Source organism: Macaca mulatta, chromosome 16 (assembly GCF_049350105.2).
Source record: "Macaca mulatta isolate MMU2019108-1 chromosome 16, T2T-MMU8v2.0, whole genome shotgun sequence".
Lineage (NCBI taxonomy): Eukaryota > Metazoa > Chordata > Mammalia > Primates > Cercopithecidae > Macaca > Macaca mulatta.
In genome coordinates, this window is record NC_133421.1 from 3,721,986 (window position 1) to 3,739,905 (window position 17,920).

A 17,920-nucleotide genomic window follows, 5' to 3' on the forward strand; every position below is an offset into this window, starting at 1 on the left:
ACAAGAAACTGATTCACTGTTTATAACTGTAAAAAAATTGGGAACATTCTCTTGATTCAATAAAGCAAAGATGGGTTAAAGAAATCTTGGAATATAAAAGAATTCTGGGTAACTATAAAAAATGATTCCATATAAGAATATATTAAAAACATGAGGAAAAAAGCAGATTACAAATAGTATATACAGCTGGGCACGTTAGCTCACACCTATAATCCTAGCACTCTGGGAGGCTGAGGCAGGTAAATCGCTTGAGCTCAGGAGTTAGAGACCAGCCTGGCAACATGGTGAAACCCCATCTCTATTCAAAAATACAAGTATTAGCTAGGTATGGAGGTGGGTGCCTGCAGTCCTAGCTATGCGGGAGGCTGAGGTAGGAGGACTGCTTGAGCCTGGGAGGCGGAGGTTGCAGCGAGCTGAGATTGTGCCACCACACTCCAGCCTGGGCAACAGAGTGAGACCCTATCTAAAAAAAAAAAAGAAAGAAAAACAAATAGTATATATTAATATAAATATAACCTCCAGTTTTACTGAAAAGAGTGTGTGTGTGTGTATACTAGAAATTAAATATGATTATATATGATCGCAAAATAACTGCTCTTACTTCTGGGTAGAAAGAAGGATTACGGATAATTTTTCTTCTTTTTATTTGCGTGTGTTTTCCAAATTTCCTACGGTGAACAAATACTCTTTTATACTAAAAACAGTTTGTTTGTTTGTTTGTTTTTAGAGACAGGCTTCTCATGTTGCCTGGGATGGTCTCAAACTCCTGGGCTCAAGCGATCCTCCCGTCTCCGCCTCTCAAAGTGCTGGGATGAAAGGTGTGAGCCACTGCAACAGGCCAAGACTTTATATTCTATATAAAGCCTCTCATATTTGTGGTTCATGTTTGGAACTTTTACTTTTTTTTTTTTTTTTTAACATCTCCCTATGTCCCTAGTATATACTTCATCTAGGTCAAAAGACTTTCTCCTGAGAAGACATTTGCGGAACCTCCCTGAAGGCCTGTCCCTCAAGGGACGTGATGCTCACTGCTCTGCAGAGAAGTCAGTCACAGGGTCTTCCTGCCTCCACACAGCACTTCGCTCCCGAGCTCGGTGGCTACTATGTCCCTAGCCTAGTAACTGTTATTACACGTGGGAAAGGTGAGGCCGACTGGACTGCCCTACTCTTTACCTGGCTGAAAACCCAACTGTTAAGCAGAGACTAAGAGCTCCACAGTCCCCATCAGCAACAGGGAATCGGCTTTGTTTTCTATAAACAGACAGGCAAGAAAAACGTTCAGGTTAAAACACAGTCCTCAGAGGAAGGAAAATAGAAACCAGGCAGCGGGGAATGCTTCATATTCCTACAAGTTTTTTTTCTAAGTGAACACATGGTGTCTGCTTCTCTCTAGTCACCTATTTATCACTCTCCTCCTTAGAGAAGGGAAAAAGCCCTGGCTGTTTTCCTAGTGCAGAGTTTTGTGGTGGGGCGGGGCGGGGGGAGGAAGGGGGGAGAAAGGAGGGTGCTTTGAGCATGATGCAAACCATTTGGAGCTGAGTGAGAGCACTGCCAACACAAGCTGCACTATTTAAACAAGTGAGGAAATGATCGTATATACAACATGCCAGCGAGCACACACACACACCAAAGGAAGTCGAGAGGGCTTTTTTTTTTTCAGGACACAGAGCTGGATGTCAGCGGCTAAAAGGTCGATATTTTCCCTTAACACCCTTCTCAATGACTTAATCATGTTCCATTTGCACAGAAAACTTCCCAAGAATAAAAAAGTCTGGAGAATTAAGAGGAGGGGCAAATGGGGAGGGATGTTTGGCCTGGGGCTGACCTTATCCGAGGTTTTCTCCACGTAGCAGGGGTCCTGAGGGGCAGCCAGCAAGGGGACAAAGCCCGAGAGAAGCCGATCCTCTTCCAGGATAAGAAGGGTGAGGTCATCATCCGGGTCCTTGTACAGTGGCACCTCAGACTGATTCACTGCAGTCAGTATGTTACAGAAATCAGCCAGCGTCGACCACACATCCACAGCAACACTGTGAGAAATAAGGTAAAAAAAGAGCAGCTCTAAAGAGGAGCCAGTAAAAAAAAGAATTCTCAGTACTTGCGAGCAGGGAAGTACTTGCAGCAAATGTTGTCTAGGCTGGCATCTGCCAGGAAATCATACCCCAAATGGGAGGAAACAAAACTGTGCCCAAGGCAGCAATCTAAGGTATGTGTATGTGGAGCTACACAAAGTGGAAATTGATTAGGGGGAGTTTGTAATCCTCACCAGAGAGGAAAAAGAATTTAGAGAATCAGTTGCCTAATGCAGGGCCCTGTCATCTTTCCAGACAGTGTGCCTGAGACGCTCACTCAAACACTCTAGACAGCCAGCGCCTGAGGCTGCTCCCAGAATTCCCCACCGCTGTCCAGCCAAGTATATGCCATACTGAGCACCAGCCTCTCCTCCCCCAGCCACAGCCATGGCGGGTCTAGTCACAATACAGCAAGAGTCATGCAGGTTTTCCTCCTACAATGCTTTAGAAATCTCTTCCCTACACATAGGCAGGCAATCAGGCAGGCAATCAATCAATCAATCAATCAATCAATCAAACAAACAAAAACTTCATTCCTGGCCCATCAAGATCCTCACAGGAAGGTAAAGCCTCTTACACACTTCATTAGCGCTGTCTCAGCCATTCCATGCCTCTCCTTTCTCTCATGTGTGGAAGGTTAGATACAGGGTGACCAACCATTCTGGTTTGTGTGGGACTGTCCCGGTTTTAGCACTGAACATCCCCAGAAACCCCCCAGTCCTGGGCAAACTGGGACGGCTGGCTTAACTGTGTATCACCAGGTCCTGGTTGAACCTGAGAAGAAACCTTGAAACTGCGAAGTCTGGCTCTCCCTAATTAAAATTTCAGGGTAGAATTATAAAAAAAGAGGTTCATTTCTCTGTCACCATCACTTGTCAAAAATTGACTGTGGGCCAGAGTCCTGCTTTGGTGGGTGTTGAGGATCCATAAGACTTTTTTTTTTTTTTTTTCTGCCTACCCAGGGATACTCCAAATTGTGGTAAAGACATAAGGCCAGCCAAGGCTACAGACGTGGCTTTCTTCTCCAGGGAAGCACCTAACTAGGAGTCTGGAACAGATAGTGTCCTATGGATGCTGAGTTTTACTCTAAAAGAAGAGAGATCCATAGGAGAATTACAAAGACAAGCTTCACAATTAGATTCACGAGCTAGAGTGGCAAGAGGCAGTATGTAAAGAGAGCTGTACGAATCATCCTGGGCTGGGTGTGGTGGGCCACGCCTGTAATCCCAGTACTTTGGGAACATGGGAAGGGAGGATCACTTGAGGCCAGGAGTTCAAGACCAGACTGGGCAACACAGTGAGACCCTCTCACTAAAAACACCCAAGAAGAATCATCCTGGAATCTCCCCAGTGGAGTTACTGCCTATGAGTCCTACTAGGGAGGGGTCTCAGATCTAAGCAATTTGTTTCTCTTGGAGACTAAGAATCTTCGGGGGATGGCAGAAAAGAAAGCATTCGAGGCACATGCCACTGAAGGTGACAGTGGGGAAGAAAGTGGAGCAGAGGGATGGGAACTCCCTGACTGGCTCCAGGTGGAAGGAGGCTGCACTGGTTTATTTACTGTAATCATTGCACTAGGAAAAGGCAATGAAATGAAACATCTTGTTTTCAAGAGTGTCCTGGGAACCAGGCAGAACACAGCCCCATTAATCACACAACGGCACATAATCAACACACGTGTACTGCAGAAGTAACTCGCTTCACAGGCTTTACCCAGGAAAAAGAACATGTTTGGGAAGAATCACCGGAGGGACGAGTTTTTGAAAGCCTCTCTCAGCGCAGACACCGACAACCAGACTCATTCACAAAGCTCCATCTTTTGGCTCAGCCGGGTTTGGCTGTCAGAAATGTTTAAATATGGAAAAAAATAAACAGTTGCAACACGTTTCTGTGCAGAGATCTGCCTGAGCTCCTTTGTGATGTAATGGGAAACGCGGCATTCAGGCTACCAGCTGTAGAATAAACAGAACTTCGAGGGTTAAAAGGAACTGAACTTTCCACGACCCCATCTGCAGAGAAGAAAATAATAAGAGGAATGATGCACTGCCCCACAGCCCTGATAGTTTATCCTCCGGTCCCGGCTGCAGAGACAAGCACCGGATGTGATAGGACTGCTCAGGGCCGCCTCCGAGGTTAGTGCTGCCCATGGGAGACGCACAGGGAGGCTCTTCCAGTTCCCCGCTTCCTCCCCCAGTGCCCTGCTGGCCACTTGAGCCCACTGCCTGAGTCTGATCCCACAGCACTGGTGAGCTTTGGCCAACAGGCACTGCTCGGCTGCAGAGCAGCAATTTGGAAAATAAACAGGAAAGACGACAGTGAGAAGGAAGAAGGTGAAAAGTCTCCCAGCTGAATTTTTGGCTTGGGGGCCCTGGTTGGTGCTGTGCAGGTCAAGGCTGCTGCAGGACATAGCTGGGGGTTGGGGGTGGTGTGGGCAGCAGCATCCCCAGCCAGAGAGAGGCGGCCGAAAATTACCCACGGCTGCCACAGTGGGAGGCCCCACATCCCTCTCTCATCCTCCCACCCCTACCATCTTGGATCCAAGATGAAGAAATATGTGGTACCATGTGGTTCTCATTACCATGCTCTCCTGTCCCCTAAGGCTCAGATAAACCAAAACTGACTCCTCCCAGAGACTGTTGGCCACCACTAGGGACCCCTGCCCACATATGCCTTTTTGCCCATTACCACCCACCTTGTACCAAAACCTTAAGACTCACTGCAAAAATAAGATGGCTGAGAATCCCTACCTCAATGTTGATTTGTAAGACAGCAGCTGATGCCAAAAGACGTAGGGAGTGCCCAGAGTTCCCAACTCAGAAATATAAATAAAAGTGGTCCAAGAGCCAAGCTAGACTGTGCAGAACCCAGGAAATACACAAAGTCTTCAATGAGAGGTCATTTCTGCTCTGGTTAATTCCGATTGGTCTTGTACTCTGGTTGTGAGTAGCTGCCTTCTTCTGGTGTTTCAGGGGGATCACCCAAACTCAGTTCACATTCATGTCATCAGTTATCTCCTTTCATCAAACACCACAGACATGAACACAACTACCCAGAGACCCACGGGCTACACAGTGACTCTCTACAGGAGTGAGGGAGTGTTAGGAAACTCAAAGGAAGAGGTGCTTTGAAAAACCAGGTGAGATGTCTGAACTCAAAAGTTAAGGTATTTGTAAAAGGATGAGGTAATTCCTGGAAGCTGGGCAACATCACCTCAGCTTACCCCAATCAGGCCTCTGGGCTGGGAGGTCAGTTCTGTGGGTGAACATAGGATTTCCTGTCTGTAGAAGGAGAAAAGTTTAACGTTTTCCTGCTTTAATTCCTCATCCCAACCAGGAGCACCTTCTAACCTTCACCCGACAGCAGTCCTTCGACCCTATGGATTCAAGGTTGGCCTGGGCCAAGGAGCCAAAAGTCAAATTCGGGTGGGGTGAGGATCTGTAAAGAGCTGCCACTCTTTTGGAAATGCTTGGGAAATAACTTCCCAAAAGGTTTCCCAAATAATCTCAAACAACTTTTGATTCTAAACGGACCCTCTAGAGTGCTGTGGGCTCAGGCAGGTCCTTCTGGTTTGTTCTGGTTCAATGTACATTTTGGGGAAATTCCCAGAGCCCACAATATCCCACTAAAGTTAGGGCGGATTCTTCCCCAGACAGACACAAGGCAGCCAGAGAATATGAAACTGGGTCCAATGAGCCTGTTTATGGCTCCCAGAATGATGGCCAGGGAGTCTCTCAGCAGCTGTGATGTGATTAGTGAGCAGGGATCAGCAGTTGCAAGGTGACCCACTGGCCCAACCCCACAGAACACACCACACACCAGGACAGCAGACCCCTGGCTGGAGTCTGAAAGCCAGATCCTAGTTTGGGACAAACCAGCAGTGACTAGTTACAAGTATGCACTCAGAACCAAGGCTCACTTGCTTCCCTACAGACATGCATTCACTTAGTCCACCAGGAAAGGAAAAAAATAAGAGTTAATTTACTTTTTATTGCCTCAGAATTCCAAGGTTTAATGTATCTGTCAGTTTGAGTGCAGTGCAGCTGCTGGCCGATACAATGCAGCCCAGGCCAGCCCAGGTGACTGGGGAAACACATTTCACAGAAACAAACCAACACACACTCCTGGCTGGTTGTTTGGGGGATATGGACTCGGGGAATCAGATTAACCCTTCAGGCTGAGGTGAGTTCTGCAAATAGCCATAGAAAGGTAGCTGAAGTCCAGGCAACTGAGAAGCCCTGCTCTCAGACAGGCCATGGGCTTCTGTGTTCCTAAAATGTGGCTTTTCTCACAGGAGAGGTTATCCAACTGCAGCATCCCCTGACAGATTAAGGAATGCCAGTTGAGACACTTTAACTACAGTAATCTACCTTCTTGCCCAGAGCTCAGAAAGGGACTCTGCCAGCTTCACAGGGAAGGGGTCAGGCAGGACTTTTTCTGAAAGCTCCACTGGGGCAGGACTGAGAGGAGGAGAGAGTCTGAAAACAGCGGAGCACTAACGCCTGACCAAGACTCAGTCCATCTTTCTGGCAAGTCTAAGGAGGACGAAGCACTCATACCCTCCTTCATATTTTACTGGGGGAACAAGCTGACTGGTGATTAATATCAAGTACAATGACCCCACGTTACAAGCCTGCTGGGGCCTGTGGAGGTGGCCATTTCCTGTGTAATACCAGCTTGTTTAAACACTAGCACTCAAACTCCACAGCTGCAGAACAAACCCGGAAAGAGCTGAGTGAGAAGAAGCCGTGCATTGTGTTTCAGAGCGATGGAAGATCAGAGAAGCAGCACAGATGGGAAACAAGTTGGGTCTTCTGGTTCCCGGAGTGAGGAGATCTGGAAACACAGCCAAGATGGCACAGAAGCTAGGCACAAGGAAGCCGAAAAAGAGGATACCTGTGTGGTACAGACAAAGACAGACAAACGGCTGTAACAGGAGAGCCACACCTAAGACATGCAGTATCTGCTTTTTCAAACTGTTTCCCTGTGGGCCATTACATCCTGGCCTACAACTCTCCACACAGGGGTCAGAGGCTAACATGAGACCACTGTTGCCGCGGAGAACTTCTCACTCCACTGGAGAAAACTGCGGGAAGTCAGCAGCTAACAGCAGAAATGGACTTGAATCCAGTAAGTCTGGCAGAGTTATAAGAATAATACCTGGGCTTGAAATGGCTCAGCACGCCTCTTGGAAAGTCAAGATGTCATGCCAACTCTGTCTGCAGCGGGCTAAGGATTTGATTCTGGTACCTCAGTGCTAGGTAGCTCAATAGGCCCGGGGTTGGGGTGGAGATGGGGAGAATTCTAGGCAGCTCCTGGAGATTTCTAGCAACAATGTGTCATCTAGATGCCACATGATACAAAGAAGAGACAAAGGTATCAAAGGTCACCATTCCAGGAGTTAAGATATGAGCAGCAAGATACCATCCTCTAAGAATAAGATGTTTACTGGGTGACCGACCACTACAGAGTATAAGACTTAGGTGAAGATAATCCCTTCTATCTTTCTCGTTTATACCAACAAGCCAACTTGGGCCTTTGGGAGAGTACTCACCCTAAATCAATTTTTCCCAAAAGGGCAAGTCAAATTCTGAAGCTTAGTCATCCTGCCCTACTGCAAGAATATAAACCTCTCCACGTTCTAAGCAGGGCAGCTGGAACCCTATGACCAGCAATAGGTCACAGTAACCTCATTCCAGGATTTCTCAAGTATCAGAGCACCTCTACCATCTACTGCCCCCAACATGTATGGGGTCAGTGCCTTATTTTATTTCAGTTCTCCAAAGCTACACTCGTATGTACAGCCTCAGTCGTATCACTGTGGTGTGTTAAACCCATCAGCACTGTATGTTTGGGAAAGAGCAGCCCCTAGGGGATCTTGACATCTCCACGGCATGAGGGGAGCCCTCGGCGGCCTCCCTGGTGCGGATTCTCACGGTTCCTGCCTCTCCAAACTTTTAGCTGTAACCACTCCAACACGTCTTCTTAGCTTAGCACACACTGGACCCAAATAACCTCAGCCCAGAGCTGGAAAGTACTCTCCCTGGGGTCAGCTGCTGTACCCTGCTGGGGTCAGACTGGAGCCTTAGGCCAACACCCCTTCCTCTCACAAGGAGTCCTATGGGAGGCGTGGGGAGGGGACAGGGGCTCCTGCCGTGGGAGAGATCACGTGTGCCCCAGTCAGCATTTGAAGGAAGAGGAACCCCCTGGTGCCAGGCTGCAGTGCTAACGCCCCAACCCGGAGCCAGGGAGACTGGGTGGGGAGCCAGGGTAGCAAAGGGGCTTCCCACAGTCACCACCACTTCCTTCAGGGAAGTGCTGATGGACTATTACTCAGTGACCTCCTAAAATGCCCTTTTGGGAAGACGTACTAAGCGTCCTTGAAGGGGTGCCGATTAGGCTTGGGATGAGTTCTTATTTCAGAGCTGCCCTATGAAGGTGAGTGAACTAGTTGTTTTTAACTTGAGAATTTCTATCTCATCTACAGAGTCAACACACGGAAGCTCCCTGAGGAAGTCAGCTTACTGCATATGCCCTACGTCTCCCTCTTTCTCCCTACGTGACAATACCTCAGAGGGCTCCTGACGACCCTTCTCCACTGTGCTCTGTAGACTATGGAAGACGAACCATGGAAAAGCAGCAAGGACAAGAATTTCTAGAGTTTTTTTTTTTTTAAACAGTACTCCAATCCAACAGTGTGATAAATGCATCCGAGCTACAATTAGGAAGATATATAGCATCAGAATGCGAAGGTCTGGGCAGCCTGGTGAAACGCGGGCTCTCCAGAGCCCCAGCTATGTTTCCCATTATGTAACCCTGGTCATGGGCAGACAGCCAGACTCCAAATGAAAAAGAGACTCTGGCTTGGCACTGGTTCTATTTTCCTATCCTCATTCGGGGTCAGCGCAGTGTCATACAGCTGCAGAGAAAGCTCTGGGGATTAAACCTGGGAAAGCCTCCAAGACTAGGACCTGGGTTCAAGTACCAGCTGAAAGCAATAAACCAACTGCCACAGCTGGGCTAGGTTTGGATGTTCTCAAAGTCCCCTGACTCTTTCACTTACTGAGAACTAGAGATCAGGATAAGTGAAGATTTGGCCTCGGCAGAGACTGAAATGAGGTAGGCTGTCCCACTGCCCTAGCCTTGCCAAAGGTCCTGGGATGCAAGGGGTCACTATGCTCAGGTTCATGAAGCCTGTAGCTCTACTACTCTCTAGCACGACTTTGCTTGTGCTCACTTGCCGAAGTAGGGGCGCGGCTGCCTCTCCCTTCTCACCAGAGGCTTGGTGTGGAAGGGAACACAAACTCTGCTAGCAGATGGGGCAAGTAGATGGGCCCTCCAAACACAGCAGTCTGTTCTAAATACACCAACTTTCACAGTGGCCCCAGACCACTCTCCACATCCTGCTATAATCCTCTATCCCAACAAACTCCTAGGATTACGAAGCCATTCTGTTACAATCCCTAACGGGTACAAATGGGAAATCAACTTGCTTCCATACATGCTGGCTCTAGCACACAGATCTAATAAGTGCCACAGTGAGGGAAGGCCCCCATGCCCAGCAATCCTGCCCTCCTCACTCTGCAGTGCCAGCAATACTCTCATCACCACCCTAAGTGTTTCACATGTGCCTGCTACTGTGGACTTGACTGGAAGGAAGAGGAGAGAACCAAGGAAACTAATGATGAAGCCTGGAATTCCCCTCAGAGAGGGGAAGATGCTGTGCAATGATTCTCTAACTGCATAAGGAAAGAAGGTAACAATTAAAGACAGGGAGGGAACGAAGGAAGAGAAATGAAAGAAGGGTCCCACGTGTCAGAGGGACCATTTGCAAGTGGGGTTTCTGGAGGAAAAGCAAAGGGGACTTCCTCTTTGTAGGAAAAACAGGCTCTCTGGTCACCTTATCTTAGGATCAGAGAAATGTATCTTTGCAAAGAAGAAACGCAGGCAAAGACCAATGAAAGCATGCCAAGAAAGGGCACTAAACAGCAGCCATTTCCTTCCTGCTCCCTCGAGAGCATTTCCAAACCCTTCAAAACGAAGAGCAGCAAGAAGGACTTTACAAGCGTCGGGGGGTCACAGTTTCGGCATCTACAGAACCACTGGGGTGTGTTACTCTCTATGACCTTACAAGAAAAGCCTCTTCAATCTATAAGGTCGGTGGGCACAAGATAAAGTTTGAAACCCACAGAAGCACCATACCCTTGCCAATCTCTCAGAGTATTTACTCAGTGAGTATTAGGAAGCTACATGAGAATATGGGAAACAAAAGGAGGAAGATGCAATTCTGATTCCATTTTCCAGTCCTCTGATCTGAAGGCTCTGAGGTGGGACTACCCTCCGTGGTAGTCAGGCCAGGTTTGCTCTGTTGAACAGGGGCACCAGTCCTTAAATAGCCATGCCTTGGGGTCAGGCCCCAGGATAGCAAAGCCTCTCTTTCATGCTTAAACTTGCATTCCAGAGATAACCAGCTGCTGATCCTAACTGCAGAGAGAGAGAAAGAGAGCACAGGAGGAGACGTTTTTCTCTATTACACTGATCTCTCTAGCCCAGTCTGGCTTCACGAGAGAGCAAGTGGTATCCACAGCTACAGTAATGTATTTGCTGGGCAATTAAATTCAATATACTATTTGGTCAGATTTGCTCTCCTCGTGAAGAAGTCTGAGAAGACTAAGCAAATATGACTCAAATGTCCCAACCCCCTCTGCCTCTCTGTAGCCCAGAATGTGAAGCCCAGCCGGGGATGGCTGTAGCTTGGACCACGTGCCTGCCTGTAGATTGAGCCCTTGCCCAAAGATGGGCAGCAGCTCAGAGCCGGCAACGAGCCATTTGCTGCAGCATCCAAAGAGAAAACAGACTCAGCATCTCAAGCAAATGAGACCCAGCACTTCCTGTGTGAGCTTTCCATTTCCTCAGCCAAACAAAAGCCAAAAAGGAGTGAGAGAGGGAGGAGGGATGAAGTGAGACATGCTGCGTGAGAGAGCTAGCAGACCTGTGGCCCGGGATCTGGGTAAACAGGGGCTGTGTGAATCCTATCTAAGCGACCGGTGGTTGTGAGGTGAGGTGACCCAGGGAAGGCCCAGGCTCCAGGTACAGATGGTCTGCCTCCCTACCCTGAGAGTAAGGAAGGGACACTCAGTGACCCTTGTGCATGCTCAGAAGCAGTGGCTTAGATACTTGGAGAACTGAGTCCTTTCTTGGCATTTTCTTCCCAAAACTGCCAACTGCCTAGTCCTCCTTAGAGATTAATAGCCTGAAAAGTTTGAGGCTGTAGATGTTAACTCTTTGGGGATCACTGCTGAGAAACAGCTGTCCCCTAGCCAGCAGATCCATCAGTTCCTTTCTGTGGCCCCAGCTGCACAGCTTGGAGCTCCAAGGCTTCAGCCTGGAGTGCATTTTGGAAACCTAGGAGGGCCCACAGATAGGATACAGAGAACTGTCCGATGCTGTGAGTGCCGACCACACAGTGACAGAGCTAGAGGTGGGAAGGGCATGGGGAGACTGAGATTAATAACAGTCCAGAGGTGCATCCTGAGGCAAGGACAGGGAAAAAACTGAGAAAGAAAGGAGGAAGAATCAGACTACACAGTCTACACAGAAACTGTTGCCCAGAAATCTCTGCTTTACCTTCCCTCTGGAGGTCACCCATGACTCTAGGAGACTCACATAGCTGGTCCCCAGGTCAGACAAGCTCCCCTCCCTACTCCCCAAAAGTGCCCTCCACAGTAGCCAGGGTCTCCATAATCTATCCTCCAGCATTACTTCTCTCCAGAGAAGAACACTGGAGATGCTTGTTCTGAAACACACATAAATGCATAACACAGAGCATGAAGGAGCTTTGGTACAAAGCACCAGCCGAAGACCACACTCAGAGAATGCGGCGTAGGGGAAGAAAAGGAAGAGGGAAACGAGAAATGGTGGGGGTGAAACGGAGAAAAACAGAGACACCAAGGAAGAGTAGAGATAAGAAAGAGAGGCCCAGCACTGTGGCAGGCCGAGGCAGACTGCTTTAGTCCAGGAGATCAAAGCCAGCTTGGGCAACATGGCAAAGACCCATTTCTATTTTAAAAATACAAAAAATTAGCCAGGTGTGGTGGTGCACGCCTGTAGTCCCAGCTACTTGACAGACTGAGGTGGGAGAATCACCTGAGCCCAGGAGGTCGAGGCTGCAGCGAGCTGTGATTGTGCCAATGCACTCCAGCCTGGGTGACAGAGCGAGATCCTGGGAAAGGAAGGTAGAAAGGCAGGAAGGGAGGGAAGAAGGAAGAAGAAAGAAAGAAGAAAGAAGGGAGGGAGGGAGGGAAAAATTAAAGTGAGCAGGAGGGAGAGATGAACAGTCAACAGGGCTGAACAGAGATGGAGCCTACACACACGTACATGAAGATACAATTGTACAAACATGAACACACATAGTGACACTAACACAAAGAAGAATGTGACAGATGGAACATGGACAGAGATTGAAGTCAGCAAGCTTTTTCTGTAATGAGCTGGATTGCAAATATCCTAGGCCGTGTGAACCACACAGCCTGTGGCAACTACTCAACTCTGCTCTGTAATGTGAAATCAGCCATAGACACAGTGTAAACAAATAAGCATGGTTATATTCCAATCAACTTTATGGACACTAAAATCTGACTTTTATACAATTTTCATGAGTCATGAAATGGTACTCGTTTGATTTTTTGTTTAACCATATAAAAATGTAAACCATTATTAGCTTGTGGGCCATGGTATGCTGATCCCTGATACAGGCGCACGCGCGCGCGCACGCACACACACACACACACACACACACACACACACACACACACACAGCAGAGGCAGACAAAAGCAGAGGCAAGGAGAAACGCAGAGGCAGGCAGAGACAGGTGAGGATAGACAGACAGACAGGGAGGTAGGTAAAAGGCAAGGCAGGCAGACACAAGAAGACCCACATACACAGAAATCCCCCCTCTAACAGAGAGATCCAGACTGGCACACAGAGACACAGTTACACACAAACATGGACATGAACACAGACATTCAGGAACATATACTCACAGACACAGACACAGACATGAATGGGACCAAAGCAGACTCAGACTGACATGGACTCAGAATCAGAAAGACACAGGTTGGACATGCTGGCTCATGCCTGTAATCCCAGCACTTTTAGAGACAGAGGCGGGTGGATCACTGGAGGGCAGGAGTTTTGAGACCAGCCTGACCAACATGGTGAAACCCCATCTCTACTAAACCCAAAGAAATTAGCCAGACCTGGTGGCTCACACCTATAAGCCCAGCTACTCGGGAGGCTGAGGTGGGAGAATTGCTTGAACCCAGGAGGCGGAGGTTGCAGTGGGCCGAGATCATGCCACTGCACTCGAACCTGGGCAACAGAGCAAGACTCTGTCTGGGAAAGGAAAAAAAAAAAAAAAGAAAAAAAAAGGCCAGACGCGGTGGCTCACACCTGCAATCCCAGCACTTTGGGAGGCCAAGGTGGGTGGATCACCTGAGGTCAGGAGTTTCAGACCAGCCTGGCCAACATGGTCAAATCTTATCTCTACTAAAAACACAAAATTAGCTGGGTATGGTGGTACATGCCTGTAGTCCCAGCTACTTGGGAGGCTGAGGCAGGAGAATTGCTTAAACATGGGAAGCCAAGGTTGCAGTAAGCTGAGGTCACGCCATTATACTCCAGCCTGGGCAACAAGAGCAAAACTCCGTCTCAAAAAAAAAAAAGGCTGGGCATGGTGGTTCACGCCTATAATCCCAGCACTTTGGGAGGCCGAGGTGAGTGGATCGCCGAGGTCAGGAGCTTGAGACCAGCCTGGCCAATGTGGTGAAACCCCGTCTCTATTAAAAATACAAAAACTAGCCGGGCAGGGTGGCAGATGCCTGTAATCCCAGCGACACGGGAGGCTGAGGTAGGAGAATAGCTTGAACCCAGGAAACAGAGGTCGCAGTGAGCCAAGATTGTGCCACTGCACTCCAGCCTGGGCGACAGAGCGGGACTCCATCTCAAAAAAAAAACCACACAGCTATAGATGCGGACACAGAGACATGGAAACACAGAAAGAGACCTCCATGGGGACACATGAACCCCATACAGAGACATATATACTCAAGGATATACAGACACAAACAGGTATAGACACAAATACAGACACAGATATGGACATCCCACATGAACACATACGGTAACACACGTGGCCACAGTTGGATGGATGCACATGGACACGTAAACACAGACAGACATGGATAGGCACACCGAAAGACCCCCAGACAGGCCCCCAGAGGCAGACACACAGAACTCTGCACTCAGACACAGACACTAAGACACACACAGACTTACAGACACACAGACAAATGGACCTAGACAAGCACAGAGTCGGACACAACCCAGACACAGATATAGACAAAGATAAAAGAAGTAACCATATGGGGTTGCACAACACTCTGTAAATGTAATTTATGTCACTGAACTTAGAAATGGTTAACATGGCAAATGTTATATATATTTATCTCCACAACTAAAAAAAAGAAAAAGGCATACAAACACATAAACTGATCTACGTAAATACACCCAGGCAGACACACAGACTCCAACACCTGCCCCCCACCCCCAATACACAAATGCTCTGTCCCACACACAAATGCTCTGAGAGATGCCACAGTGACACACAAAGACGGGGGTGAGGGCAGGGGCATGGTGAGAAGACGGGACGAGGGCAGGGGCATAGTGAGAAGACGGAGACGAGGGCACAGGCATGGTGAGAAGACGGGATGAGGGCAGGGGCATGGTGAGAAGATGGAGACGAGGGCAGGGGCATGGTGAGAAGACGGGGCGAGGGCAGGGGCATGGTGAGAAGATGGGGCGAGGGCAGGGGCATGGTGAGAAGACGGAGACGAGGGCAGGGGCATGGCGAGAAGACGGGACGAGGGCAGGGGCATGGTGAGAAGACAGGGGGTGAGGGCACAGGCATGGTGAGAAGATGGGACGAGGGCAGGGGCATGGTGAGAAGACGGAGACGAGGGCAAGGGCATGGTGAGAAGACGGAGACGAGGGCAGAGGCATGGTGAGAAGATGGGGCAATGGCAGGGCCATGGTGAGAAGATGGGGCAATGGCAGGGGCATAGTGAGAATACAGGGGGCAAGGGCAGGGGCATGGTGAGAGGGCAGGGGCATGGTGAGAAGACAGGGCATGAGTGAATGGAGGAGAAATGTGCCTGCACTCAGCCTCCCCACATGCTGCCATGCCAGGAGACAAAGTGCAGAAGGCAGCACAAGTAGCAGTGCAAGAGCCTTAAAGATGCAGAGAAGGCCGGGTGTGGTGGGTCATGCCTGTCATCCCAGCACTGTGGGAGGCCGAGGCAGGTGGATCACCTGAGCTCAAGATTTTAAGATCAGCCTGGGCAACATGGCAAAAAATACATGTTTTTCTCTACCAAAAAATACAAAAAATGAGCCAGGCGTGGTGGTGTGCACCTGTGGTCCCAGCTACTCAGGAGGCCGAAGCAGGAGGATCACATGAGCTGGGAGGTGGAGGTTGCAGTGAGCTGAGATCGTGCCACTGCATCCAGTCTGGGTGACAAAGTGAGACCCTATCTCAAAAAAAAAAAAGCAAGATGCACAGAAAAGCTAGTAAGAGAAAGAAACAAAGTCTCACACATATCCACACAGATCCAGACTCCAGAGGCAGCTGCAGAGATGGTGAGTATGCACAATATGGAGTGAGGATGAGGGAGGGAGAGCAAGAACAAATAAAATGGAGAGTGAGAGGAAAGAGTGAGTGTGAGAGGAGAGGGAAGAAGCCTGGAGAACAGGAAAAAATAATCGAAAACATCAGAGGACAGGGAAGGTGTTCAAAAAAAGTTCAAGTAAAGAAGAAACAGAGAAGCAAGCAAGCTGTGGGCAGAAAGAAACAGAGCAGGATGAAGAGGGGAGATGTAGGAACACGGGCAGGCCCAGGCCAGTGGTGCTAAAGCAATGGGCAGGTCAACTCACTGCGAAGGCAGATCCAGGGATGTGGGAGGAGGATTCCAGGTGTCTGGGTAGCCGAGCATCCAATCTGACCAGACTTTGACACTAGGGAGCAGCTCCTTCAGGTCCGGGACAAAGGAAGACACCTTGATGTCATCTTGGTCCTCCTGGTCCTCAGGAGAGGACAGCTGAGCTGCAGAGGCAAAGGGTGAGAACTGGGCCTATGTCTGCTGTAGCCCCCGAGTGAGGCCTGGGGCGCTGGGACGGCAGCAAGCTCTTAGGGAAGGGAGACCAAGTCCACAGGAAAGACGGGCCCGGAAGCGAGGAGAAGCGCCAGCACCTAAGAGGATTCTGAAAAGTAGGACAAACAGAGAACCAGTGTACTGGGTCTGCCCCTGGACACCACTGCTTCTGCTTCACCTGTGGCTTGGCCGAAGCCTCTCCTCTGGCCTCCAGCCCGCCCTGCCAGCCTTCCTTCAGCACAGTACCAAGATGGCACCAGAGTTCTTGCCAAAACTGCATGACCTGAATTTAATCACAAGGAAACATCAGACAAACCCAAACTGTGGGACACTGTACAAATGATTTACATTCTTCAAAAATAACAAGGCAGGCCAGGTGCGGTGGCTCACGCCTGTAATCCCAGCACTTTGGGAGGCCGAGGTGGGCAGATCACAAGGTCAGGAGATCGAGACCATCCTGGCTAACACCGTGAAACTCCGTCTCTACTAAAAATACAAAAAATTAGCTGGGCGCAGTGGCGGGCGCCTGCAGTCCCAGCTACTCAGGAGGCTGAGGCAGGAGAATGGTGTGAACCCGGGAGGCGGAGCTTGCAGGGAGCCGAGATCACGCCACTGCACTCCAGCCTGGGCGACAGAGCGAGACTCTGTCTCAAAAAAAAAAAAAAAAAAAAAAAAGACAAGGACATGTAGGACAAAAGAAGATCGAAAAACCATCCCAAATTAAAGGACAACCAAAGAGACACGATGACATCTAAATGCAATGTGTGCTCCTGCACTGGATCCCAGAGAAGACAACAACTTTGTTTTCCCCTTGCTGTAAAGAAATTAGGGCAACTGGCACAAACTAAATAAGGTCTGTGAATGCAATAATAGTATTTTATCAATGTTGACTTCTGATTTTGATAATTGTCATTAAGAGAATATCCTTATTATTAGGAATACAGAGTCAAATATTTGGGGGGTAAAGGGCCAGCAACTCTAATTTAAAGTCAAATTGTTCAGAAGAAAAATAATAACCTTAAGTATGTGTGTATGGGAAGACGAACGTAAGGCCACATGGTAAAATGTTAACTGGGGAATCTGGGTGGTGGGTATATGAGTTGTCTGCACTATTCTTGCTACTGTTCTGTAAATCTGAACTTATTTCAAAATAAAAAGTTGCCTTTCTGTCCCTAAAAAAAAAAAGCAGCCTCCGTAGCTGGAGGCATTCACAAGGCTAGTGTGGCATGAGGCGACAGTGAGGTCTGATTAAGTCACTAATATTGATCTAGGAGCAGAAAAGAAAGGTGTAACCTTCAGCCCTATCTTCTACTGCTATGGCAATCAGGCTTGGACTTCTAAGGGCAGCCTTAAAGGATATGGGATGCTGTCTCAACCTAAGGGCTAAGAATAGCACCTGCTCTATCTGGTCAAGTGAGTCTCCCATGACGGCCGGTCCACGGTGGTTACAGAACTCACCAGGTACCACACAAAGATAAAGGGGAAAACACAACACGATTATGGAAACTAACTTTTCTGGTTTCCTGAAGATGCAGGAACATGCAGCAGCTTATAGGTACAGTGAAAATTCTAACTACTAAACAAGAAAAAAGGGAGGAAAGAGTCTACAAAAAGAAGAGGGCCTTAGAGGCAATCAGACTGTAAAA

At 48.7% G+C, this 17,920-nt stretch overlaps 1 protein-coding gene across 5 annotated transcripts in view; it reads right to left on the minus strand.

Moving 5' to 3' along the window:
• SMG6 (SMG6 nonsense mediated mRNA decay factor) overlaps positions 1–17,920 on the minus strand; it is a 243,067-nt gene that overhangs the window by 110,414 nt on the left and 114,733 nt on the right. For all 5 annotated transcript variants that reach the window (XM_015118204.3, XM_077969801.1, XM_077969800.1 and 2 more), the window contains 2 exons: positions 16,057–16,225; positions 1,826–2,027 (listed from right to left, as the gene is read on the minus strand). In XM_015118204.3, the coding sequence (XP_014973690.1) occupies positions 1,826–2,027; positions 16,057–16,225 (371 nt within the window). The remainder of the gene's footprint in view (positions 1–1,825; positions 2,028–16,056; positions 16,226–17,920) is intronic.